The sequence below is a fragment of the Mus pahari genome, chromosome 11 (assembly GCF_900095145.1).
Source record: "Mus pahari chromosome 11, PAHARI_EIJ_v1.1, whole genome shotgun sequence".
NCBI classification, from domain to species: domain Eukaryota; kingdom Metazoa; phylum Chordata; class Mammalia; order Rodentia; family Muridae; genus Mus; species Mus pahari.
Window position 1 is genome coordinate 70,495,232 of NC_034600.1, and position 27,287 is coordinate 70,522,518.

Here is a 27,287-nt window from a genome sequence, read left to right on the forward strand (position 1 = left end):
TCCCCCTCTCCTGCCCTGCTATCCCCCTCTCCTGCCCTGCTATCCCCCTCTCCTGCCCTGCTATCCCCCTCTCCTGCCCTGCTATCCCCCTCTCCCGTCTCTCCCATTTCTTTATGGAAGATGTTGGAATTAAGAAAACAAGGCAGTTTAAAGCTAAGTTGCTGGATCTGAGCATCTGTTTGGTTTCCCCGGGCCTGATCTGCCCCCTGGTGGATGCAGTGTGCCTTGCTAGTCTCACAGCATTCTCTCGCCTTCTTGGCATTAAAATCGGAGAATATTCTCTTTCTAGCTCTCCACATTATCAAGTAAATTTAAAACCTAGCAGTTCAGCCTTGGCTGAAATTCCCAGCTGGGCGTGGCGATGCCAGGCCTTTAGGCTTCCATTCTGTGCCATTTCAAGAGTGTTCTGCTCTAAAACTGTCTTTTGTTTTTATTAATTAAATTTTCTAAAATGTATGTGTCTGTATGTTTGAGATCTACCACTGTGTGTGTGTATGTGTGTGTGTGTGTGTGTGTGTGTGTAGAGAGAGATTAGTTTGTTGTGATCTCTTTGAATGTGAGTGAACTGTCGAGATGCAGAGCAGTGTAAAGTGACAAAAGTCACAGCAAATGTACTTGTAGGTGCCACTGACTCCCGACTCCTGGTCATGGTTTAGGTGTTGAGGCAACTTCCAAGCCATTAAGCAGAGTGAGCTTCTTCCTGGGACATAGCAGAACAGAGGAAGTCAAGAGAGCAGGGGACATGACGGGACAACCACACTGACTGGCCGACTCCTGGCTACCGTTGCCAGGGTTGCAGTGGAGGAACTTCCTTCTCAGATTGACCCAGACAGACTGGAGTTTCCTGCTTTCAGGAAAACCAAGTCAGACCTGGGGTCCATGTGCTTCCTCAAGGCTTCAGTCTGTCTGTGCAGCGCTTGGCTCCAGTGACTCCATTTTGGTATACCCTAGTCCTTCTTTCAGGGCCCAGTGCCGAGCTCAGTCTTAAACAGTGCCCATAACTTCTGTCCTGGGTAAAAAGCTAAGGCTAACTTGTCTGTGCTGTTTCATACCAGGACAATATGTGGTAGGCAGCCAGCCTTAACTGCCAATCAAAGGATGAGCGACTCAGAGGAAGCGCTCAGGGTCTTTGCTTGCTTTGTGTTTGGAGCCATTTCTTAACTGTGCCTTTTATATTATGGGATGGTATAAATGTAACCGGGTTCTTGATCTTCTTTGTTTCTTGAACTGGGTGCTGAGCCAGGGCTGGGTGTTCGGTTAGGCAGAGACCATGTGACAGAGGACATGGTCTGTGACTTACGGTAAGAAGGGGGTGAAGAACATGCTTATGGGTGAGGACCGTCTGGAACGGGACCAGAATTTGTGGAGAAAGTTCAGCTCATTATAAATCCCAGAGAAGCTCGGAGAAGCCTCGTCTGTGGAGAAATAAGGCTCAGACCTGGTGAGTGACCGGCGACAGAGATTTGAACTTTAGCCTCTGCTCCAACCAAGTGCTGCTTCCTGCAGAAGCCATGAAGTAAGGACTGCTTTCACTTGCTAAGACCTTTGGACATAATCTTTTAGATCTTAGAGATGCCCCTTTAGTTAGCTATCCACTAGGAAATGATAGAAATTAGGTTTGAGCTGATTTATATTTTAAGAAAACTGTGTTGTTTTGGAATCTGATTCATAGGGAGGGCATGCTTTATCAGCAGATGCAAACAGAAAGGCCGAAGAGCCTATGTCCTAGGTTCTGTGATTGGCTCACCAGTGTCTCAGCTTCTCAGCCCTGTCCAGCCCCTGCAGGGAAACCACCCCAGCGTGAAACAGATGGGAGGGGTGCGGTTGAGTGGGAAGTGTATTCACAAGCAGGAAGGTGGAATGTAAGAACCAGACACTGTAGATCTAGAACATGGCCAGCCAGCTCCCATCTGTCCTGCTAACACCCCAAGCATCCCCGTGCGTGCGTGGAGAGTCAGTGCATGCCAGCACCATCTCCTGCTGGTGTTTGCCTGCCTCCTTCCTGATTAAAGAGCACACTGCTCCCGGTTCTTTCCAGCCTCACTGCCCCTGACACTTGGATTTCGTTTTATGATAATTAGGCATAATCACTCAAAAGTCTCCAGCTGTTACATGTTTGGGGAGGGGAGGGTGTGCACATTTGGTTCCATGACTTAAATAAGCCACCCTGATTTCCTCCCCAACTGTCTCACTCTCTTCCTTAACTCGGGGTCTGTATGGTGTTTCTCCTCTGACCCTACTTTCTCTTCTCTCTTCCCTTCTCCCCCCACCCCCCAGAGTTTTCCTGCTCTCCCAGTGCCACCTGAGCAGCTTCTCCAAGTCCTCAGGTACCCCGATATCTCACATCCTGGGTTGGGTTCTGAGCCCCCCTCACTTTCTCCCCTAAATAGACCCTTCCTCTCACAATTCTCCAACTGCCCTAGAATTCACAACCCTCCCAAGGCTGAGGTCTGGAAGCCACTCTGTCTTAGAAGTAGATTTGTTTTGCTCTCTCCAATGTAAAGTAAAATTATCAAGTCAAGTGAGCTAATTTTATGTATCCAGCGAGGTGACTTGACAGATGTGGAAACTGTTGCCTGCATCCAGCTCATCACGCTGGAAAGCTCGCTGGTACCTCCACAGCCCTGTGACTGAACTTCTACCTCGGTGTCAAAGGATGAGACCTTGGGTTTAAGAAGCCTCATCTATTTCAATCAGGGAATGTTCCCAGTTAGTTTCTATTGACTTTTGTTTCTAGTCAAGGTCTTATGTAGCGTCAGCCTTGCTAGGTAGGCAAGGATGACTTTGCACATCTGATATTCCTGCGTGCATGCACAACCATACCTGGCTTGTGCAGTACTGGGAATCAAAATTGAGGCCCTGCCTTTTTTTTTTTTTTTTTTTTTTTTTTTTTTTTTTTTTTTGTCCAATGAGCAATACTTGCCAGTGTACTTATCAACACGTAAGTAGCCATTTGGCTGTCTCCTCAAACCCTCCTCTCCTAGCTTGGACTCTACTCAGTCTTGTGTGACATCGGTGCCAGCCGTACACTCAGCACTGGTCTGTGCCCAGGCCAGGTATGTCAAAAGGACTGTTACGTCCTGACTCAGGATGATTCCTGTTGGGGAGAACAGAGAGCTCAGTCCAGACTGGCTTGACTCACTCACTCCACCATCTCAAGCATCAGACAGGACAGTTCTGAGGTTGTTAGACTACCTTCTTGCTTTTGCTCCATCATATCTTACCCAGAATGCTCCTGTTTTCTCTGCCGGCCTCATACTTGGTAGACGTCATAGCTGAGGCATCCTTTGCGCCTCCCATCAGTCCCCTCTGTCTGAAGTGCCTTGTCCACTTTCTGTAACCAGCTTCTAAGTGCAAGACATCCATGGGACTCTGGAATCAGACCCTTGCGTTGAGCTCTGAGCCAGGCACTCGGCCCGTTCTTGCCTGTTTCTGTCTCAGGATAGCTGGGAGGCTCGTCGTGTAGTGCGGGCTTCATCCTTCTGAACACTGGCGGTCTCCTTCTTATGCTCATTGTTTCCCCCAAAGTACTGTGACTGTGCCCATTCATTTAACACACACCCAGCGGGTACCCACCTCAGCGGGTGCTGTTAGAGATAGGGACATGGCTCGGGAACAAGACAAAGTAAAGATTCTTGCCTGTGCAGGACTCCCCTTATTTGAACAGTGCCATCCGTCTGTCTCCTGAGTCTTGCATAAGAAGCAGCATATAGGAGGGGGACCAGCCTGCAGGAGAAAGGGCCTCTGCTTCCCTGCAAATGAAAGCAACGGGCAGTTTTAAAATTGAATTTCTCGTTTGAGTGTCAAAGGAGGGCATGCAGGCTGTAGTGAACTTGTGGAGGTCAGGGGGACCTGTGGGCGTCTGTTTTTTCTTTGTATCATGTGTGTTTAAGAGTAAAGTCAGGTCATCGGGCTTGGTGGCAGGTACCCTTAGCCCCGCAGCCCTCCTCCTGGTCCAGCCATAGGGATTTGGACCTCCCTTCTCCCCGTTGTCAATGGCGACTTGTTTTAGGGAGTGTAGTGCCTTGGGCAAAGCTAGTTGTTTCGAGACTACATCTTTCTTTAGAAACCAACCCTTGTGTGTTTTGTGTTTCAGTGGGGAAAGCGGGGCCGGGAAAACGGAAAGCACCAAGCTGATCCTCAAGTTCCTGTCCGTCATCAGCCAGCAGTCTTTGGACCTGGGCCTGCAGGAAAAGACATCCAGCGTCGAGCAAGCCATCCTCCAAAGCAGGTAGCGAGCACATCGCCTTGCCTCCCTCCCCGGCCAAAGGGCAAAAAGCTTCTTCAGGCTTTCCTTCTGGAGCTGAATAGCTAAAATTAGTCAGTTTGTTCCTCTTCCAGCTTGCCTGTTAGGATCTCATTAAGAGATCTCAGCTTCGAACCTTTCATCCAAGCACAGGGGAGGCAGAGGCAGGCAAATCTCTGTGAATTCAAGGCCAGGTGTGCCTAGAGGGCTCCATGCTAGGAAGGGTGATATAGTGAGCCTTTGCCTCCCCTCCCCCCACCATTGCCCCTCCTGCCCCTCCCAAAATTGAAATGGTCTTGACATGGACCCAGCACTTTCTGCACCTTCAGCAGCATCTGCTTGGGCAGAAGCATCTCCTGGTTCATCCATCCTCCCTCCCTCCCTCCCTTCCCGGTTGGGCCATTATAGGTTCTAAGAAGCAGACTGACTGCAGCTGCTGATGGAAGCTCTCAGACACACACTAACCCAGTTGCTGTGGCATTCAGACAAACGCACTGTCGGTGTAAGCCCAGGGCATTTGCACAGCCTCACCTGGGACAAGATCAGCAGTGCCCAGCCATGGTCCTGACATGAACTGACAGAAGGCTGTGTGGCTGAGTATCATCTATAGACTTATCTGGTGTCTGACTGGCGCCTTGTCAGGTTGTACCAAGAGAGACATTACAGAGGACGGATGCAGAGAGCTGTCCTGGGGTCAGCAAACTGCAGCCTAGTTTAATATCCTGCAGTTTTGGTTTGGTTTGGTTTCAGTTGGAGATGCAGCACAGTGGTAAAATGCTTGCTTAGCGTTTTCAAGGTCGAAAGTACCATGCATACACACACACACACACACACACACACACACACTCACCTGCATACACACAAATTACACTTAAGTATATATGCCTTTAGTTTTTAACCCTGCTTCCAGCCTGTAGCTCAGTAGCAAGGGTCATCACCCTCCATTTTCAGAGTTCTTCACCCGGCTCCTCCAGCGTTCTTCATAAATAATTTCCTTGGGACCCTGCCATGCTCCCGTGTGCTTTTTCTGGCAACTTTTAGACAACAGAAGCAGCACTGAGTAGTTTCAGCAGGGACCGCATGCTCTGAAAACTGACAACAGCATCTAGCCCTTTATGACCCTGCCTGTCACACCATTGGTCTAGCCTGACTCCGTTTAACAGCTGGAGAAGATCTGGGAGATCTCCAGGCCATGGTGCAAACATGTGGAAGGCCCAGCATCCAGGGCTTTTCAGATCCAAGATGAGGGTCTCTTCTGTGCATCTCCCCAGCACTGCGGTAGCCAAGTTCATTTGTGCAGAGCTGAGCCATGTGGTCCCGTTAGCTGTGCAGCAGCTTCCTCTCCCAGCAGAGCTAACCATCTTAGTCTCATTCTAGGGTATGTTCAGGAAAAGCCCATTTCAGCAAGTGTTTAGAAAAGCCGACTCTTCTTTAAATAAACAGAGTCAGGCTGGGCCTTCCCTGGGCTGCAGATTCCTTCCATTTGTGTGTATTAGCATTTGCTCTGAGTGATGCCCTCTTGTCCTCTGTCCACAGCCCGATCATGGAAGCATTTGGCAATGCGAAGACAGTATACAACAACAACTCCAGTCGCTTCGGGAAGTTTGTTCAGCTGAACATCTGCCAGCAGGGAAATATTCAGGGTGGAAGAATTGTAGATTGTATCCTGCTTCGTTTCATGGCTATCTCTGCATTTGGCCCTCACAGTGAAAACTTTAATCTCTTATTGTAAGGACCCCAAAAGAGTGTGAAATACTTGTTTCTCTAGTTCAGGGGTTCTTTTCTTTTTAATATTATTGTATCTGGCCTGTTAGTTACTTTACAAGGTAAATGATCATTTTTCCTTTGGAAATGTCTCAGATTATGTCCAAAGTCTAGATTCATCACTTATTTTCTGATATCTGTTGCTATAATGTAATGTCTGACTGGATACTTGATAGAAAAAAAATAGTTTCTATCGAGTTTTGCCTTTAAAAAAAAAAAAATAGCCTTAAGCCAGGTGGTAGTGATACACGCCTTTAGTCCCAGCACTTGGGAGGCAGAGGCAGACAGGTCTCTTGAGTTTGAGGCTAGCCTGGTCTACAAAGTGAGTGCCAGGACAACCAGGGCTGTACACAGAAACTCTGTCTAGAGAAATATAAATAAATAAACAAACAAACCAATAAAAAATAAACATAAAAGCAGCTTTTTCTTAGGTCAGAGTTTAAGCTAAGATATTAATAAGTTATGTATTCCAGCTCTGGTACAAGCCATCTTGCTCCATTGTAGCGTGTTGGTTAGCATCCTAGAGGGGGCATGCGTGAGAGATCACATGCCAGGGAGTTAGAGGAAGAGAGAACGTGGGTGGGTGGACTCCACTCTTGACTATCTAGTCTCAAGAAGCTTACAGTGCTTGTAAGATCAGCGAGGGCACAACTATAGTAACCATGACCTAGCCACCTTCTCTTGGGCCCCACCTTGTGTGAGGGCTCTTCCCCATGGCCCCTTGGGGCTACATTCAAGCCATGACTGCCCTGGAGCTGTCACTGAGCACTGGCTGTTTGGTTGGGCACCATGACATTGGGACTGGATTTAGGTGACCAGTAGCAGCAACGCAGACAGATGAGTGAGCCACCACTCAAGCGACCAGAGCAGCACACAGCTCCCCTCCCCCACCCCCATACCCCCAGTACCTGTTTTCTTCCTTGACCGTCCATTACTTCTCGAATGAAGATTTATTAGAAAAAGTAAGTAGTCATGATCCAGTTTTCCTATAATGACCGTTTCCAGAAATTGTTTGTATTAAGTGGTAAAAACATTTTTTAAAAAATATATATGTATCTATAAATCTGGTTTCTCCTCACAGAACCGAGTAGTGAGGCAGAATCCTGGGGAGAGGAATTATCACATATTCTATGCACTGCTGGCAGGGCTGGACCAGGGAGAGCGAGGTGAGTGACGAGCAACTTCAGCAGAGACGGGGACACTAGCAGCAGAGAAACCTCAAACTATTTGTAATCTTAGTACACTTTGAATGCAGTGGATATTTGTGAGAAATATATAATGTAATGCAAGCGGCTTTATTTCTGTCTGTCTCTGTGTGTGTCTGTGTGTGTGTGTCTGTGTTTCTCTCTACATAGACCTGTGTCTGTATTTTGGTATGTGCGCATGTAAACTAGTGAGCTCCCATGTTTGTGCATAGAGGCTAGAAGGTGATGTCAGAGGCATCTCTGAGATAGGATCTCTCACTGAACCTGAAGTTTGCCACTGAGTCTTTGCTGGTTGGCCAGCGAGCTCTGGCAATACAAACTCACCACCCCACATGACTTTGGTTTTAATCGTTTATTTTTGCTTTGTGTGCATTGGTGTTTGAGGGTGCTGACACTTGAGGGTGCAGTTCCTTGGAAGTGCAGCTGCAGAGGGTTGGGAGCCACCATGTGGTTGCTGGGAATTGAACTCAGGACCTCTGGAAGAGCAGCCGGTACTCTTAACCACTGAGCCATCTCCTTAGGCGATGGTTATACTTTTAAAACACACCTAAGTGAAACTCACTTCCAAGTTTGTGCTTATTTTCTTTTATTGTCCTACTAGAGGGTGGGCCGAGAGCTTCTATGTCTTAAGCAAGTCCTTTTCCACTTAACCATCCCTAACCCTAAATGTTTGGCTTTTAGAAGAAAGCAATAAAGCAAGAGCCTTATTCATTGGTTTTCTATGGTTCTGCTTAATTTAATGAAGTTGTTTTCATTTCCCTGGGATTTCTAAAAAGTAGCTCTACCAGCATCTTAGCGTGTGGTCATTTGGAGTATAGAATTGTGTGTGTGCTCTCGTTATTAAAACCAGAATAGTCTCCAGTGTACTCAGGTAAATTACAGTGGCATCTTCTGAACTTCACCAGTTATACCAGCAGGGCACTGATGTCGCATCTTTCTTTGTCTTTCTGTAGAAGAATTTTATTTATCTTTGCCAGAAAACTACCATTACTTGAATCAATCTGGGTGCACAAACGACAAGACAATCAGTGACCAGGAATCCTTCAGACAAGTTATCGTAAGTTAATTTTTAAAAATTTTCTAATAAGATTAGGAATTTCATTTTTTGTTCTTAAAAAAAACAAAAATGTTTTTTTTTGTTATTTTTGTTTGTTTGTTTTTTTGGTAAGGAAAACAGAAGTGACTACATTTGAAAGAACGCCTGAGAACAGTTATTTCTTTTCCTGTAAGTCAGAGTGAAGCCTGCTTTCTGGGCTGGAGGGGAATCCTAGGTGTCCTTCAGACACGGTGGGTGACTGCTGCGTCAGTCAGGACAGAGGTGTGGCTCACTTGGAACAGCGTGTTCAGAGTCAGTGCCCTCCACTCCTAAAAACAAGACCGACAGAGCCCCAGGCCTTGCCCTACCCACTCTCAGCCAGTTTTGAGCCTCAGGCCTTGCCCCCCCCCTCAGCCATAGCTCTCCCATTTTGAGTCTGTAGGTAGGGTTTCTTTTGAAAAATAGTTCCCTTAGCTGTGGGACAAGGTAACCGCTGGCTTGTAATAGTGTTCCTGCAGCCTCTTAGCTGGAACTAGTTCTGATTACATGGGCGGTGGTGATCTGGAGTCTGACTCACGGTGGCAACAGTTGCTAGTGTCCCTCAGTTTCACAATGCCTCAGGACAGTGTGACTTGCATTGAATAAGTCTGGTCAGCGTACGCTGCGAACAGCTTATCTGTCTGATTATGGCTGGAGGTCACGTGGTGGGCTCAGTGTCTTTCAGAGTCCTCCGCTTTAGAGTACAGTGTGTCCAGGGTTGAGTCATGTATCTATATCTAATCATGTATAAATATAGCAGACACAAGTGCGTGCATCCCCGTCTATCCACTGCTCACGGTCTCATACTTAAGTGTCAGCAGAGGGAAAGCATGTTTTTCATGTGGTTAAATGTACTCAATATATTCGGGCCTTTTTTTCCTGTTGCTGTTTCCTAAACAATACAGTGTAACGGTTATGTATATATACTGTATTGGGCACTATAAGTAATTTGGAGATAAGGTATATAGAGGATGTACATAGGCATTTGCACGTATTTATGAGGTATTTGAACATTCTCAGACTGTAATGCCTACAGGGGAGCCTGGAGCCAGTCCCTGTGCATACCAAGGGATGCTCAGACATTACATGGATTTAGCTCTGCTCCTAATGGCCATGCAGCTCATGAGAATGGCATCTTCTGGGAGGCTGCAGAGCTGATGAACAGCCTGCCCTTAACCTACACATTACAGAACTGGTGTGTGAGTACACAGATCCCAGACTGAGCCACCAGCCAGGTCTTCCTGCTTCCCAGACACTTTAGACTTGTCTTTTTAAGTCATTCAAAGGTCAGGAACTCTCTGATCATTCAGTGTGTGGTGTCTTCATCAATAAGGTCTCCACATCCAGTGCTGGTATGTAACCAAGGGCAACAGTAGTATCCTACACAGTTCAGGGAACTTCTACCCAGCAGGTGACACACAAATACCGTGTGATTTCAAAACGTCTATCAATCGCACATAAATTCTCCTCATCCCATGTATATAATCTGGATTGAAGTTGGAAACTGAACTCACACTGGAAATGTGGCTAATAATGCCTGCAATCCTAGTACTTGGGACTCTGATGCAGGAGGCTTGCCCTGAGTGTAAAGTCAGCCTAATATACAGAGTTAGATCCTGTCTCAAAAAAAAAACAAAAAAAAACAAAAAAAAAAAAAAGGAAAGCAGAAAGGGGGGGAAATGAAATTCAAAGCAGACGAGGCAGTGATGTGATTATCTTTCCTTCTGCATCTCTGTTCAAGGCCACACAAATGTCCAGAGCAGTGCAGTGTGGTCCATCTGTGTCTCTGTCTCCGTCTGTTCCATCTCTAACACCGACTGTCACTATTTTATCTGTCCTCGGTTATCAGGATCAAACCTGGGGCTCCACACACACAAGGTCAGGGCTTTGTGTCTGGCACCCCCAGAAGAGAACACTCTGTGTGTATACCTCGGAGGGGAGGGGTCTAGGAACCTAGAAGGCAGACGGCTTTGTACTGGGAAATGTGTGAGGCCAGAACAGGATGAAGAACGACAGCTTAAAGCACAGTTATCTCTCAGTCGCTGTGGGGCACTAGTGAGAGAAAGCTGGATTTTGTGACATCTTCTTTTAAAATGTCATATTAACCCCAGATCTCTGAGTCCTGCATTGCCAAAGGTAACCAACTTCAGACAATACTTCTAAAGAAGAGAAAGAAGGTCGCATCTACAAAACCTGTGCAGCATCAGAACTGCTGTTTATGTAGCGCATGCCCTGTGTCTGGTAATCTAGAGGTAGTGAAGGCCAGGCACAGTGACAAATGCCTGTGATCTCAGCATTGAGGAGGCTGAGGCGTGGTGACTGATGAAAATTTGAGGCCAACCTGGGCTGCTTAGTGAGCGCAAGGCCAGCCTGGGATACAAAACAAAAACTTGCCTATAAGTAAAGTATTCAGAATGACATGGGTCCCATGCAAAAACCGCACAGTTTTAAATGCAGAGCTAGAGCTTTTTTATATCCTGGGACTCCTGGCACTAGAGCCCCAGAAAGAACTGGGGTTTAAGTTGTCCCTTCATTCTTTTCTGGCCTCACACTTTGCCACAGAAAACCCTTCTTTTCTCTCCCAATTGAAGAAGCATGTGTTGAAATTAGCAACCCTCCTTATTCTTGAGGAATCAGGGGAAAGAGCTGGCTGGCCTTGGGAGTTTCTTCTTGTGTTTATGCCCATTTCTGGAAGCTGAAGAAAAATCATTTGTTATTAAAAGATACTGTTGTTATAGACAGGTAATTATCTAGTTTAGCCTTGCTGCAGGCCCCACTCCTGGAGAGCCACAACCACCAGGGAGCATGGCCTGGGAGGGTGTTGGGTGCTGGCCGCTCTTCTAGGGGCATCATTTCCCCACACAAAACAGTTCCATTCTGTTGGCCCCAAGTCAGTTCAGACAGTTTGTCTTTCTTAATGCCAGTGTTTCAGATTTACAGTTACATTGAAGTAACAAGTGTTGGCATTTGAAATCTGATCTTATGACAAATATGATATATCACGTTAAAAGGCAGGAAAAGTTATATATGAAGTTGACATAATGTTCCTGACTAATATATTCTAGTTGCACATTCTCTTTATGGATATCCCTGAAGAGATCTGTAAATATTCAATATATAACTACTTACTAGTTTTAGCCCTCCATAAGTATTAATAAAAATGTTAGGTGATTTTACTAACATCCCAAATGTGACATTTTCCTATTATTTAATCATTTAGTTTTATTCTTGAGAGTTCTAAGCAAGGCTTTAAAAATATATAAATAAAAGTCCAACTTTGACAGAGGAGGAGGAAATATCTTCCTTCCTGGAAATAGCAAGGTTTCACTCCTCTCAAACTTATGAAAATTAGGGATTGGTATTTAAGGTAATTTATTAGACACATAGCTAAGACTCCTGCTTATGTAAGAAACGAGGAGGGAGCCGGGTGTGGTGGCGCATGCCTTTAATCCCAGCACTTGGGAGGCAGAGGCAGGCGGATTTCTGAGTTCGAGGCCAGCCTGGTCTACAAAGTGAGTTCCAGGACAGCCAGGGCTATATAGAGAAACCTTGTCTCAAAAAACCAGAAAACAAACAAACAAACAAACGAGGAGGGCAGGAGACAGGAATAGGCACTACTCATATAGATTCCCCTTTTTAAAAAAGAAATTATTTTATAAATCATATACTTAACGGCAATTAGAAGTGGAGACAAATGCCAAAACAATAAATGTTTCAGAGTGTTACTTTACATGGCACAATTCTACGATTTTATTTTGTTCTATGCCATCTTGTGAATGCTGTGTTTTCATAAGGTACGTATGATCTTCTTAATGATTACATGATTATTGTTTGGAAGGGCACCTGCTTTTCCATGGACTGCAGACAATGAGTGTATGCTCAGTGTCATAGCCAGCTTTAGTATAGCCTTCAAAATTGCACCATAAATTTTTCGGCTGAAAGCTAGTTGAAAGCTATTTCAAGTCAGAAGTAAAAACTAATTTATTTTACTGCCTCCATCTGGCCCCCCAGGATGGGGGCTCACGGATGTGTGTGAAGTAGCAAGGACTTTGATGCATAATGGTCTGTTTGGTTCTCTGACTTCCCAAACACTACACACATGTTCAGCATCCTTGGCTGTGGACCACTGCTAAGATTTCTAGACCTCATAGGACTCAGTGCGTGTACACAGGGGTTTTGAGTGGTGCGTGGCTCTGTGTATGTGTGTGTGTGTGTGTGTGTGTGTGTGTGTGTGTGTGTGTGTGTGTGTGTGTAAGTTCATGCTACATGAGTCAGACTGTATTACTTTTTTCAAACAAGCTTTTTTTTTTTTTTTTTCCTCTTTAAATCTTGGAAAACTTGGGACCTGTTGACCTGGAGAACAGCTGATGAGGTAGCATCTTTGTCAGGCTACACAGAGCCCTGAGCTCAGTACTGCACCACGGAAACCATGTGTGGTGGCACTCACCTAGATTTCTATGAGGAGGTTGAGGCAGGAGGATTAGGAAATCAAGGCCATCTTTCCCTGTACATCAAGGTCCAAGCCAGCCTGTGCCACACACGGGACCCTGGCCTCCAAAACCGACGAAAGCAGAATAAGTGAAAGAGATTCTGGGGGGGAAAGAGGGTGGCCATTCTGGAATGGCCCTGCAGAGGGAGTCTGTCAGCTTCCTAGCTGAGGGTACTGAAGCACAGCGAAGTTTTCAAAGTGGAGATCAGGGGTGTGTTTGAATTAATGATCCCTTCTGCAGGGAGCCACAGCAAGTCTATGGAGGAGGCAGTGTGTGGGTAGCAGACGGAGAGCCTTGTAGTACTTCCTGTGAGGACTGGTGCGGGCCAGCACTTCTGCAGAAATTCTTCTTGTCAGGCAGAGTCCCTCCTTGCTGCCATTCTGACTTTAGCCAGTGACAACCTGACACAGAGAACCCCACTTTGATTCTTACCGCCTCCAATCAACATAAGCTAGTGTCATCCATGAAATAGTTTCATATAACATATGTAAAACATAATGTGGCATTACTTAACACACCGCATTCAAAGTACCTGTTGTTTCTGCATGTCCCCTGCCACTCCGGTTTCTATGAAGACAGCAGTGTTTGTCGCGCTTTAATATCGGAGGCGAGAAGCATCTTGCTGGTGTTGTGACGTCAGTGATTCCTATGCTGCTCAGTAACATAAGCACGAGGCTGGCTGTGTCACAGACGTGTGGCCGTGTATTGAAGGCAGTCTTCATTTCTGATTTCTTTTTTCTTGGACATGGGACATTGCTAAAGTCAGTGGTCATCCATCAATTTTTTATTCTTCTCGTCTTTAGAACTGTACCTTAATGTAACTTAGTCATGGACGGGTTTTCCTTTTCTTCTAGACGGCAATGGAAGTCATGCAATTCAGCAAGGAGGAAGTTCGGGAAGTTTTGAGGTTGCTGGCGGGAATACTGCATCTCGGCAACATAGAGTTTATCACTGCTGGAGGGGCACAGATTTCCTTCAAAACAGGTGAGGTGATGGCTGACCCCCACCCACCCCTGACCACCAACCCTGTCTCCCCTTCAGTGCTTTCATAAAAGACTAGACCCAGAAAATTGACAACCCAGTCTTTTACAGAAGGTTTTCTGGCACCTAGAATAGAGCTACAGATTCCCCCATCCTTTGGTACTGGGGCTTGAACCCCAGGTCTTACCCCTCAGGCATGCTAAGCACTTATGTCCAGCTCAGGAGCTGTGGAGCTCCTCCTGTGTGATGTCAGGTGTCGGGGCAAGAGTCCAAGGTTCCAGACCCGGGGTTGGGGTCTGTTCTTGTTCTTACTAAGAAGGAAAATGGGCCAAGTAAGTAGACATATGAGCAGCAAGTGTTTGATACAGGAAAAGGGTGGAGTCGGGTGCTGTCGAGCTTTGCCTTGGTTTTCAGAGTTATACAGCGGGTTTCCTAGCCCTGCCGGAAGCTGTGCCTCCTGCTAGTTATCCATTTGCACTGCGACTGCCTTTACCTTAAACATATAAAATGTCAGCTGAAGTACATTAAATATATACATATATATTATTTTTATACATAATTTATATATAATACAGTTTTTGAGATGGTATCTGATAGAACCAATAAATCTAGTTGCAGAAATTGGATACTGTGTGTTTGGGGGTCAAAATATCTCTCCAGGAGCCTGGTTTCCCCTGGTCAATGTTTCAATGTTTATTGTGTTTGATTCTCATGTAGTTTCTATCAATGTCTTAGGAGCCTAAAAAGCCTTTGTTTAGGGTTAAAGAGGGAGAAATGGCTTAGAAATTGAGTGAGAGACAGGTGGCTTTTGGAGAGGACCTGTGTTTGCACTCTGTTTCTAGAGGAGCTGGCGCCCTCTTCTGGTATCCTCAGGCAGTGCACTGCATCATTAAATGTGCAGTCACCCCTCTCTCTCTCTCTCTCTCTCTCTCTCTCTCTCTCTCTCTCTCTCTCTCTGTGTGTGTGTGTGTGTGTGTGTGTGTGTGTGTGTGTGCGCGCGTTTCTGTGTCCCTCTGTGTTTCTCTATCTCTCTGTGTGTCTCTCTGTCTCTCGGAACAGAACCTTTGTATATGTGGGTAATGTTTGTTCATATTTACTGCATTAAAAGCTATGCAGTGGGCTTAGGGGTGGTAGTACAGGCCTGATGCCAGCACATGGGCAGATGGTGAGTTGCCAGTGATCTAGGCTACAGAGCAAGGCTACTGCCAAGCCAGGCAACCAAGCATAAGACGGACCGTCTCTTAGCAACAAAAGAAACCCCAAGAAACAGAAAACATTTATTTATTATCTGAGAGGGATTGTGGCTGCTCAGCCAATAAAGCACTTGCTCTGAATTGTATTGTAGATGTATCCATTGATTGAATTTGGGTACCACGAGATCAGTTGTTCCCAGAATTATGACCTTCTATGGTTTTCTGTAATAAAGCAGAAGGACTCAGTGCCTGGGCAAAGTGATGGCCTATGACCTTGAGATGCTGAAGAGCTCTGAGACTGTTTTCACGGTAGCCTCAAGTGACTTTGCTCATCACAGAGGATCACAGAACATCTTACCAAACTGAATTCAAAAGCTGATACAAGCCATTTGGGGGCTCGAGAAATGACTCAACAGTTAGGAGTGCTTGCTGCTCTTGCAGAGGACCCAGGTTTGAGTCCTGGAACCCACAGTAGGAGGATCACAACCTGCCAGCCTCTCCAGGCACCTGTACTCACAGAGGTGACAGACAGACAAGTGCACATACATACACACACTTAAAAATCTCTAAGCTTCCGAAAGAGACTGAGAATCTAGCTGTCTTTTATGATGTAGGGCATTAAAGAAAGTTGCTACAGGCAGAAACCATTACTACATGAGATGTGTCCTTCATGTCTGCCTCAAGAGTTCGAGACCATCCTCCGCTTTTTGTGTGGCTGTGTGTGGCTAGATTTGAAGCCAGCTGAGGTCCAGCATCCGGTGTGTTTGAGGGACTGTGAGTTCACCTGTGCCTTCTTCACTTTCAGCTTTGGGTAGGTCTGCAGAGTTGCTTGGGCTGGACCCAACGCAGCTCACAGACGCACTGACCCAGAGATCCATGTTCCTCAGGGGAGAAGAAATCCTGACGCCTCTCAGCGTCCAGCAGGTATGGCCTCCTGCCCTCAGTGCCTTTGACACTTGCCTCAAAGACAGCCGGGGGGCTTTCTATGACTTCACTGTGCACATGTGATCCCAGCGAGCCATCCAGATGACTGGCTCATAGGCCAAGTAGAAAAGATACCCAAGTTTGGGAAATAGGGGAAATTGTTTTGTAAGTGATGGGGCAGCAAAGCTCTGATGAGCTCAGGTCTGATACGGGCTGGCTGAGGCTGTGCACTAATCCTTCCACATAAGGTTGTCTGTTCTTGGGAAATGTGCTCACTGTGCCTCAGTTCCCTCTTCTGTAAGCCAAGGATAGTTATACCTAATTCATAGGACTCTTATGAGAATTAAAAAATAATAATACTAAACCAAATACTTGATGTAAGTACTTAGCGTCTGCTATGGAGTCAGCACTCAGTTAAAGTGAGCCGTGAAGGTTACATCCTCATTGTACTGTTACCTCGCTGTTACTGTTCTTTGCCTCTGCTAACCCTTAGCGAGCCCCCTTAATCTTCCTTCTCGGTTGCTCTTACAATTGTCTGTTTGTGGGCGTGCCGTGCGCCCCCGTGTGGGAAGCAGAGGATGCACTGTGGGAGTTTCTGGGAATTGACACCAGGATTGTCGGGCTTGGTGTTCAGACAGCTGTCCCCACCGAGCCGTATCGCCCGCCCTTTCTGATTTATCTATCTTCTTTTTTTCTTTTTGAGATAGCTTCTCACTATGTAGCCCTGGCTGACCTGGCATGCTTTATGTCAACCAGGCAGGCCTTGAATGCTCGCCTCTGCCTCCCTTGTATTGAGATGTAAAGATGGTTGTAAGACATCATGTGGTTGCTGGGAATTGAACTCAGGACCTCTGCTTGCTCCAGCCCAAAAGATTTATTTATTATTATATGTAAGTACATTGTAGCTGTCCTCTGATGCACCAGAAGAGGACGTCAGATCTCATTACGGATGATTATGAGATCATTAGAAATCATTATGTGTTTGTTGGGACTTGAACTCAGGACCATCAGAAGAACAGTCAGTGCTCTTAACCACTGATCTATCTGTCCAGCCCCTAATCTGTTATCCCATAAGGAAAAGAACCTTTATGAGTAAAAAAATTAAGAAATATATAATTTTAAAACTAGGTTTCAATATTTTAAACCTAATTTTAATATAAACCTAAATAATATATGTTATATATATATATATATATATATATATATATATATATACATTCAATGTCAACTATGCAAAGGCATATATATGTATGTATATATATACATACTTAATACATACATACACACACACACATCCAGTATATAGACTTGGAGTCCCTCCTGTTACTGGACATGTGAAGTTAAGTTCGGAAGGCAGGTCTTTATGAATGGGTCTGTCAAGGCAATAAGTGGGTCTGACCCTTCTTTTCTTTCCCTGGAAGACATTGATTCACTCAGCCCCGGGAACCTAGTCCTTCCCACAGTGGGGCGGGATGGGCCGGTTGGTTATGCCTTATGCCATGGCCGCCTTTCCCCTTCCAGGCCGTAGATAGCAGAGACTCATTGGCCATGGCACTGTATGCTCGCTGCTTTGAGTGGGTGATCAAGAAGATCAACAGCCGGATCAAAGGCAAAGACGACTTCAAGTCCATCGGCATCCTTGACATCTTCGGATTTGAAAACTTCGAGGTACGCACGCGCGCAGGGAGCAGGACAGGCAGGCGCCTCCTGTTCAGAAGCTGCTCTTCCACACGTTTCTTAAAGCAGCCATGGATGGCTTTCCCTGCACACTTCTCTTCTCTCCTGCCCCTTTGTCGTTTTTCTATGTATTCTTAGGGGCCCTGAAGAACTTACTCCCTTATCCCACCCTTAGGTTAACCACTTTGAGCAGTTCAATATCAACTATGCAAACGAGAAGCTTCAGGAATACTTCAACAAACACATTTTTTCCTTAGAACAACTAGAATATAGCAGGTAAGCACATGACAGTCCACTCCAAAAACAAATTGTTTTTTAAAAAATCAGTAAGCAAACCTTGATTTCATGTGGCCTTCCCTTCTTCCCGCAGGGAGGGATTGGTGTGGGAAGATATCGACTGGATAGACAATGGGGAATGTCTAGACCTGATCGAGAAGGTAATGGGTAACTGGAGAATGAATGTTCACAGTCCCCAGGGAGCCCAGCTGGGCGGGTTGGCGTTTATGGGAACAAAATAACTTGTGCAAACATGCACATCAAAGATGAGAATGTGGAGAACACAATGGGCCATTTGGAAACGTGAACGCCAGTGCACCATGAGGTTGAATGTAACCACTTGGCTGCTTCCAGCCTATTGTCTCATTGAACTCAGTATTTTAGAGTGTGTGTGTGTGTGTGTGTGAGAGAGAGAGAGAGAGAGAAAGAGAGAGAGAGAGNAGAGAGAGAGAGAGAGAGAGAGAGAGAGAGAGAGAGAGAGAGAGAGAGAGAGAGAACACTAGCCTCTCTAAGGTCCTAAGTGCCAACAAAGCCTTGTAGACTGGCAGACTGGCCAGTTGTAAAAGTTTAACCATAACGTTTCAGTGGCTCCCATCTTTGAAAAGGCCTATGTAGAAGTTCATTGCTCTTCTCTGTGCTGTACCGTTCTGAGTCTTTTAAGCCCTTGAAACGGCAGTGAAGTTTCTCTTTTAAGTATTGACTTGCTAGGAGATGGAGTGGGTTGGCACTCTGAAGTGGTTTAAAAGACAAGACATTCCACCCTTAATTCATTCAATCGTTGTCTATTCCCTGTAGAAACTTGGCCTCCTTGCCTTGATCAATGAAGAGAGCCATTTTCCTCAAGCCACAGACAGCACTTTGTTGGAGAAGTTACACAGTCAGCATGCTGTATGTCAAACTCCGCCGGCCCTTGGTTTTTTGGTTTTGATGAGAGCATGAAGATGACGAGCCCTCTTCTATGCCTCCCACATCAATGTTCTCTGTCTCTTAACCTGGAGTTTGCCCCCTCCCTTACTTACCAGACCTATATTGAAAAAAGTTCGCTTTGGTGTAGCTGCCCGGAGTATGCCCAGCCAGGTTTATTTATTCCATAAGTGGGAACCGAACTGTTCAACCTATTGTGAGAGTTGAGAGCAATGGTTTGGAGGTCTTCCCTTGCCAGGGTGATATTCGCCTAGCTTTGCAGAGGTTGCCTTGTGTTAAGTGTGGATTTTTCTAGAAGTCAGAAGAAAATCAAGGAGTAAAATAAAGCTTTTATGTTTTTGTTTTTCTACATTAGAACAACCACTTTTATGTGAAACCCCGTGTTGCAGTCAACAGTTTCGGAGTGAAGCACTATGCTGGAGAGGTAATTTCCTCTTAAGATGTTGAGGGCTGGGGATGTGGCTTAGTTGCCAGTGCACTGACTAGAAATACAAAAACCCCTTGGTTTGGTACCAAATACCACATGCACCAGGCATGGGTAGCAGAAGCAGAAAGGTCAGAAGGTAAAGGCCATAGAAATGACAAAATACAACTCTCCCCTCAGCGGGTAAAGAGGAACTTTTAAGTCAAATATGCATGATCATACCTAGGAACCCCAAGCATAATGTTCTAATATAGTAACAGTGTCATGATGTTTTATAGTACCACAACAAGAAGGTCATAGAGACCCTCTTCAGATACATGGATGAGAGCCCCAGGTAGGGAGGTATAGCAAGGAAAGCAGAAAGCCTCTGCTGCGGGCCTCAGAGGACATTCTTAAGCCCTCTTCTTGGTGGAAACTAGTGGTCTCTTTAATGGCTGCATCCCAAAACGTTTCATGGGATAGTCACAAGGACATTAGGTTACACAGAGAGGAGAATAATGACTATTCAGGAAGCCAAGAAGCCAAGCAATGGTGGCACACGTCTTTAATCCCAGCACTTGGGAGGCAGAGGCAGGCAGGTTTCTGAGTTTGAGGCCAGCCTGGTCTACAGAGTGAATTTCAAGACAGCCAGGGCTATACAGAGAAACCCTGTCTCGAAGTAAAAAAAAAAAGAGGCCAAGATAGTCCAAGACAATTAGTAATTAGGTAGGCCCCCTACCTTTAACACTGCAAACTCTTCCCAGTCATTAAAGTTCTACTTAGCCTGTGTAGAAAGGCCAAGCAGGTACATTGCCTTCTTTCTGGGAGATTCATCCACAGTCAGAAATTCAAGGTCATTCTTGCCTATAGAGGTAAGTGTGAGGTCAGTCTGTGCTGCACGAGACCAACACATGTATACATACATTCATGCATATATGCATGCATGCATACGTACATACATGCATACATACATAGATGTAAAAACAGTATAGATAGATAGATAGATAGATAGATAGATAGATAGATAGATAGATAGATAGATAGATAAGTAGATGTAAGAACAGGATAGGTAGATAGATAGATAGATAGATAGATAGATAGATAGATAGATAGATAGATAGATAGATAGATAGATAGATAGAAAGAAAGAAGAACAGGATAGGTAGGTAGGTAGGTAGGTAGATAGATAGATAGATAGATAGATAGATAGATAGATAGATAGATAGATAGATAGATAAATGTAAGAACAGGATAGATTAGATAGATAGATAGATAGATNTAGATAGATAGATAGATAGATAGATAGATAGATAGATAGATAGATAGATAGATAAATGTAAGAACAGGATAGATTAGATAGATAGATAGATAGATAGATAGATAGATAGATAGATAGATAGATAGATGTAAGAACAGGATAGATAGATAGATAGATAGATAGATAGATAGATAGATAGATAGATAGATAGATAGATAGATGCAAAAACAGGATGGATGGATGGATGGATAGCTAGATGATAGATATAAGAGCAGGATAGATAGATTGATAATAGATGATAGATGGATAGATATAGATAGATGATTGATGGATGGATGATAGATAGATGATAGATAGATGCAAGAACAGGATGGATAGATTGATTGATAGATAGATTGATTGATGGATAGATATAGAGAGATGATAGATGGATGGATGGACGGATGGACCACAGACAGACAGATAGATGGATGGATGCAAGAACAGGATGTTTATTGATGTTTGCTTACTTGGTCCTCACAAAACCTGGTAGATCCTAACTTGCACGTAGTTTATTAAGAGTTCGACATTTTCTCGTATTCCGTTTTTAAATTAGGTGCAGTATGATGTCCGAGGCATCTTGGAAAAAAACAGAGACACATTCAGAGATGACCTTCTCAACCTGCTCAGGGAAAGCAGGTATGTGATTTCTCCTCCGTGAAGTCATTAGCAAGCACACTGCTCCATGTGCAGATATCCGTATTTGTGAGTAGAGAACAGACTGCTGTTGTAGAAGCAAATGACTTACCTCCTTCTCCAGTGGCCTAAGGGATAGAATATAGAAGCAAGGAGTGCCCAGAGTGAGGCAGAAACAAGAAGCCCATGAGATGGATACTACTCTCTATCTATTTGGTTACGCTGTTGAGGAACCATAGGCAGGGAGCAGGTCAGCGATTTGCTGAGAGGAAGCCACTATGGTGGCCACCGCTGATGGCCAGAGGCTAAGCTTACCTACCAGGTACCTGATTTTGACCAGGCCAGCCTGCTTGCCCACACTATGGTCACTGAGCTGTTTTAATTTCAGGTATGGTTTTTATAGGATCCTGTTTCTCATCATGGTGAGGTGTCAAGAAAATTAAGCAAGTGTTAATGCAACCGGAATTATTAAGGTATTAGTCAGTTATTCATTCAGCAATTGTAAGTTCACACCATGGAATCAGGAGTTAAGGAGAACAGAAAATTTTAACGATTAGTTTAGCTATTTGCATCTACTAAGGCAGGAAGTTCTCTATTGTCCAGCGACTTGGTAAAAGAGACAGGATTTGAGACAAAGCCCTTCCTTGTGGGCTTTTCAAACCTTTGGGGATATAGCATGAATATATACAGAAATAACTTTTAATGGCTGCGGAAGGAAGTAGACAATTGTTGAAAAGCTGTGCTGTTTCTCGGGAGCGTAAATGCCAGGTGGTCACCTTGTCATTTAGCCAGCTATGGACAGGGTGAGAGGAGCCAGGCTGGGCTCCGAATCCAAAGCGCTTGATCTTTACACTTCTGTTCTACCCCGTGAAAAGGCACTGCTTAAACTATTCTCAGCTACTTCTATTTGTAGATGAGTTTTTCAGACCGGCAGAAAACGCAGGATGCTGGAAAATGCCACAGCATGTTACCTGACAAGGCTGTCTCAGCTGTTAGCATCGACAGGATACATTTAAATACAAGCCGCCTGTTGATGTTAAGTGGCGGCCTTTTGTTGCCATGGAAAGCTGTAGGAGGAAGAGCTGCTCACAGGGATCACAAGCTGATCTAGTGTGAAAGGGGAGACTTTGCAGCAGCAGCCCGGGTTCCCCTTTGCAAATGGGGGAGCCTACTTCTCTTTCACCTTTGACAGCTTTGACCTTTTAATGGAACGCAAGCTGTTCTCTAAGAGTTTAAAGCAGTTGGGGTGAGGAGCAGCCCCAGGCAGAAGCACAAACTTCTTCGAGGCCCAGGGAGGAATCCTATGGTCTCCACCTTGAGGATACAGTTGGTGTATGGATGGCCCTTGTGTCTTTCCCCGTGGCGTGGTGGCGGTGGCACCAGCAGCATGCCCAGCTTTATAGCTAGTAGTGTCTGTCCACAGTGCTAGGCAGATGATGAGTTATCGGAAAGCCTTTTACTTTATCAATAGTGGTGATGGTTTAATAAATTCACTCGCTGCTGTCATAGAGCTGCAGACTCCTGGCCACGGCCCAGGCACTGTGCCTCTGGCCTACGCCACATCTTCATTTTATTCTTGCTTTGGAACCAGAGAACAAATTCTAAAATTCCTCCCATCGTTCGAGATGAGCCATCTGAGGCCTAGAGAGAGGGATGGGCATTTCGTATTTGTGATGTAGCTGCGAAGTAGAAGAGGCAGGATTTGAACCTGTGTCCACCTGGATGTTGTTCCTACTAGCACTGTCCCAACACGTGTCAGATGGAACCTTCACCACCGTGCACAGTGGACATCACACACCAGCTCTGCATCTGTGAATTTGTCCGTAGAGCTGACCAACTATTGATTGAAAATCTGTGTTAGAAATAAAACAGAAACAAAGCTGGTGGCTGTGCTGAACATGTACAGACTTCTGTCTCACTGTTATTTCTAAACCAGTGCTTCTCAAACTGTGGGTGGTAACCCCTTTGGAGGTTGAATGACCATTTCACAGGGGTCACCCAAGACCATCGGAAAACACAGATACTTACATTAGAGTTTGTAACAGTAGCAAAATTACAGCTTTGAAAGATGAAAGGATGGACTATCCAGAGACTACCCCATCCGGAATCCATCCCATCATCAGCCACCAAACCCAGACACTAATGCACATGCCAGCAAGATTCTGCTGAAGGGACCCTGATATAGCGGCCTCTTGTGAGGCTATGACAGTGCCTGGCAAACACAAATGGATGCTCACAGTCAGCTATTGGATGGAACACAGGGCCCCCAATGGAGGAGCTAGAGAAAATACCCAAGGAGCTGAAGGGGGCTGCAACCCTGTAGGTGGAACAACAATATGAACTAACCAGTACCCCCTGAGCTCGTCTCTCTAGCTGCATATGTAGCTGAAGATGGCCTAATCGGCCATCATTGGGAAGAGAGGCCCCTGGGTCTTGCAAACTATATGACCCAGCACAGGGGAAGGCCAGGGCCAAATAGTGGGAGTGGGTGGGTAGGGGAGCAGGGGCGGGGGTAGGGTATAGGGAACTTTCAGGATAGCATTTGAAATGTAAATAAAGAAAATAATAATAAATAAAAAAATAAAAACAATAAAAAAATTACAGCTTTGAAATAGCATCAAAAATGATTTTGTGGTTAGGGGTCACCACAACATGAGCAACTGTGCTCAGAGGTGACAGCATCAGGAAGGCTGAGGACCGCCTCCCTCAGTAATACTTAGGATCTATTTAGGGGGACTGTCCTTTGTGCGGTTACTGTAAGTAATCTAGACGTGGCTTAAGGTGTGTGGGGAAATGTATGTTGGCTCTGTGCAAACAGTGGGCAATTATAAACAAGGGACCTGAGCATTTGGGGTGCTGGTTTCTATGAGCGGCCCTGGAACCCGTTCCCCCACCCCACCCGAAGAATCTCCTGTATGGGCTGGTGCAGACGAGGAAGTGGAGGAGGGCTGTAGGGGCTTAGATGGATCTCCAGCCTATCCCTCAGTGAGACCCCTGCCCAGGTCATCTCTCTTTCTTTCTTTTTTAGGGGTTTTGGATTTATTTTGTTTTCCAAGATAGGGTTTCTCTGTCTGTTCCAGGGTGTCCTGGAACAAGCTCCATAGCCCAGGCTGGCCTTGAACTCAGAGATCCAGGAGCCTCTGCCTCCCGAGTACTGGGAATAAAGGCGTGTGGCCCCCCCTGTCAGGCCCCACTGAGTCTTTGTATCTTCTCACAGCTCTTCAGGCCCCAGTGTATTACTTTATCATTGTAGAACTACACTGTAATTACAGTGACCAGGTACCTGACGGTCACGTGTGCACACCTCACAGTCTGTGCTTCCTTCCCACAGGTTCGACTTCATCTATGACCTCTTTGAACATGTCTCCAGCCGCAACAACCAGGACACCTTGAAATGCGGAAGCAAACACCGGCGGCCCACTGTCAGCTCGCAGTTCAAGGTCAGTCTGAGCCACGGGCTTGCAGGAATCTACCATTCGTGGGATCTAGCAGAAGTGAGGCAGGAGGCAGGTGGACATGAGGCGGATGAGAGACTGAACCCTGTTTCTGTTATAACACACATTAGAGTACTTGCTGGGTTTTTTCAATCATGCTTAAGGACCATCGTTCAATTTCCAACATTTAAAAAGAAAGGCACACGCATGAATACTTAGACGTGCTTTGAGATTTTTATAAATTAAATGAACAAAATAATTTCTGCTGTTCTTTCCTTCTAGTGGTCTAACAACCTCATAATTACCAAGGTGATTAAAATAGAAATATTTTATTACTTCAAGTCTTACTTTTGTTTTGAGAGACAAGATGGGAAGGACCTTGTAGACTTGCAAGAGCTCATATGTGTGGACTTTAATATTGACAACAATGTATTTAGTGGCTTATTGTCTTGATACTTTACCATAAGAAGTACCTGGGATACTTATGATATCTATAAAACAGATACATGTATAGACTATATATGTATAGAAGAATTTGTAGAACACTGAAATACTTTAAATGTATATATTTAAATGTACAGTATGCATAAATATATCAATATATGTATTTTTGCATGATACATAAAAATGTCTTTTAAATAAATAAGGGGAAAGCTACTTAATGCTAAGCTGTTGAAATAGTTGGTCTTTTGGTGGTGGTGATGGTGGGGGCGTGTGAGACAGGGTTTCTCTGTGTAGACCTGGCTATCCTGGAACTCACTCTGTAGACCAGGCTGGCCTCGAACTCAGAAATCCTCCTGCCTCTGCCTCCCAAGTGCTGGGATTAAAGGCGTGCGCCACCACCACCCAATATAGTTGGTCTTCTTAAGAAGGCTTATTTTTATTTTGCCTTCCTGAGACATTATTATTGTATTTAAATTTTCATGTGAAAATAGGGTATTTCTTCCCATGTTTGAAGATTGATCTTTTTCATATATATATTCATATATCTCCTATATATATCCACTATATGTACAAGAAAAGATACTTTATGATATATAATATAATATATTAATATGAATATAATATTATATATATCATAACTATACCTGTGAATATATATGTGTGTGTATATATATATATATATATATATATATATATATATATATGCCATAACTATAACCTGGGGATATATTATATATCTCATAACTGTCATATCTGGGAATGTTGATCATTTTTACCCAAATAGCAGTGATTCCAGTTACCCAAGTCTGAGTGAAATAAAGCACACTGGCACTGTGGATGTGTAAGCTTTCTTTGTCATTTGGAGGTGCAGCCTATGAAGACCTCTGCCCCCACATTTAATTATCTGTTTCCCCTTAAGTGAAAATTCTGGCTGAAGGGGCCATTGCATCTTGTAAGTCAGCAGATGCTGATAAGATCCGCCCTGTGAGGCAAGGGATGAGCTGCTGGTGATTTGGGGGGGGGAGGAGTGTCACATGTCAGCATAGCTGGCAGTCCTGGGGGTGTGACAACTTGGCATTGAAGGGCAGCCTTTGCACAGGGCAGATGTGGTGGCGCCAGCTCCCAGCTACCACTTTCTTATTCTGAGCCAGGCACTGGGCCAACCACTTTGCATCCATTGTTGGGCCTACTCCCACATCACCCTGTGAGTTAACGCCACTCTCCATTGTATAGATGAGGGGACTGAGATTTGGGGAAGTAAAGCTATCCTCTGTGCCCCACAGAGGGATGACTTGAGTTGGCCCTGTGTGTGTCAAGCTCTTCACTCTAAATATTTAAGTGAGATCTTTGTCTTGTTTTACGTCATCATGAGATCATTTCATCAAAACCTCTTATTCCTCTGATTTTTATTGCTTTTTCTTTTGTTCTGACTAAACCCATGTGTCCTCCTCCTCCCCCCAGGACTCCCTGCACTCCTTAATGGCAACACTGAGCTCCTCAAATCCCTTCTTTGTCAGATGCATCAAGCCAAACACACAGAAGGTAAGGCTTCTGAAGGGCCAGCCTGGGCCCTCCCCCATAGGTTTGGTTTCTCCAGAGTCCTTTCCTTAGAGATGGTTGGAAACGGATATGGCACTAACTCGACAGTAAGTGGGTAACCCTTCATCCTCTGCGTCTGTGAGTCAGCTTGTGACGTCAGCGATGACGTTGGGACGTAGGAGACCCTCCCTGGAAAGGAGCCAGTTGTGACGCCAACATGTTCTGCTGTTGCTTTGCTTTTCTGTTTAAAGGGCTTGGATCCAGCTCCAAAAAATGCAGCAAAGAAAGAACTATTTAGTATGTTTTTCTGTTGTAGCTAGGTTTTTTTTAAAGTTTTTTTTTAGCTTTATTGTTAAATGCTGTGAGAAGGTTACAAACTGAGAAACAATGTGTTTTAAGTACTTTATATTTTAAATTTAAAAATTATATTTTATGTGTATGGATGCTTTGCCTACATGGATGTCTGTACACCGCATAAGTGTCTGACTCTCTCAGCGATCAGAAGAGGGCGTCAGATCCCTTGGAACTGGAGCTATATATGGTTGTGAGCTTCCATAATGGTGCTGAGAATGCATACCGTGGCCCAGCAATTGTTCTTAACCACTGAACTCACTCTCTCTGGGCCTATTTTAAGTACTTTAATTACAAGATAGCTTAGAAATGGGATATTAAGTGAGAGTAGTTACTGGATTCAAAGCTGAGTGGAAAGCTTACCGTGTGTGTGTGTGTGTGTGTGTGTGTGTGTGTGTGTGTGTGTGTGTGGTTTTGTTTTTTTCTGA

General features: G+C 44.9%; 1 protein-coding gene across 1 annotated transcript in view; it reads left to right on the top strand.

The window, feature by feature from the left end:
* Positions 1-27,287, top strand: part of Myo10 (myosin X) — a 193,209-nt gene that overhangs the window by 96,934 nt on the left and 68,988 nt on the right. Inside the window, exons 5-19 of the mRNA XM_021208651.2 lie at positions 4,097-4,231; positions 5,783-5,907; positions 6,959-6,972; positions 7,092-7,176; positions 8,169-8,272; positions 13,635-13,764; positions 15,760-15,878; positions 17,400-17,546; positions 17,731-17,831; positions 17,926-17,992; positions 18,627-18,719; positions 19,111-19,179; positions 21,012-21,094; positions 24,423-24,531; positions 26,431-26,511. Coding sequence (XP_021064310.1) covers positions 4,097-4,231; positions 5,783-5,907; positions 6,959-6,972; positions 7,092-7,176; positions 8,169-8,272; positions 13,635-13,764; positions 15,760-15,878; positions 17,400-17,546; positions 17,731-17,831; positions 17,926-17,992; positions 18,627-18,719; positions 19,111-19,179; positions 21,012-21,094; positions 24,423-24,531; positions 26,431-26,511 — 1,462 coding nt within the window. The remainder of the gene's footprint in view (positions 1-4,096; positions 4,232-5,782; positions 5,908-6,958; positions 6,973-7,091; positions 7,177-8,168; positions 8,273-13,634; positions 13,765-15,759; positions 15,879-17,399; positions 17,547-17,730; positions 17,832-17,925; positions 17,993-18,626; positions 18,720-19,110; positions 19,180-21,011; positions 21,095-24,422; positions 24,532-26,430; positions 26,512-27,287) is intronic.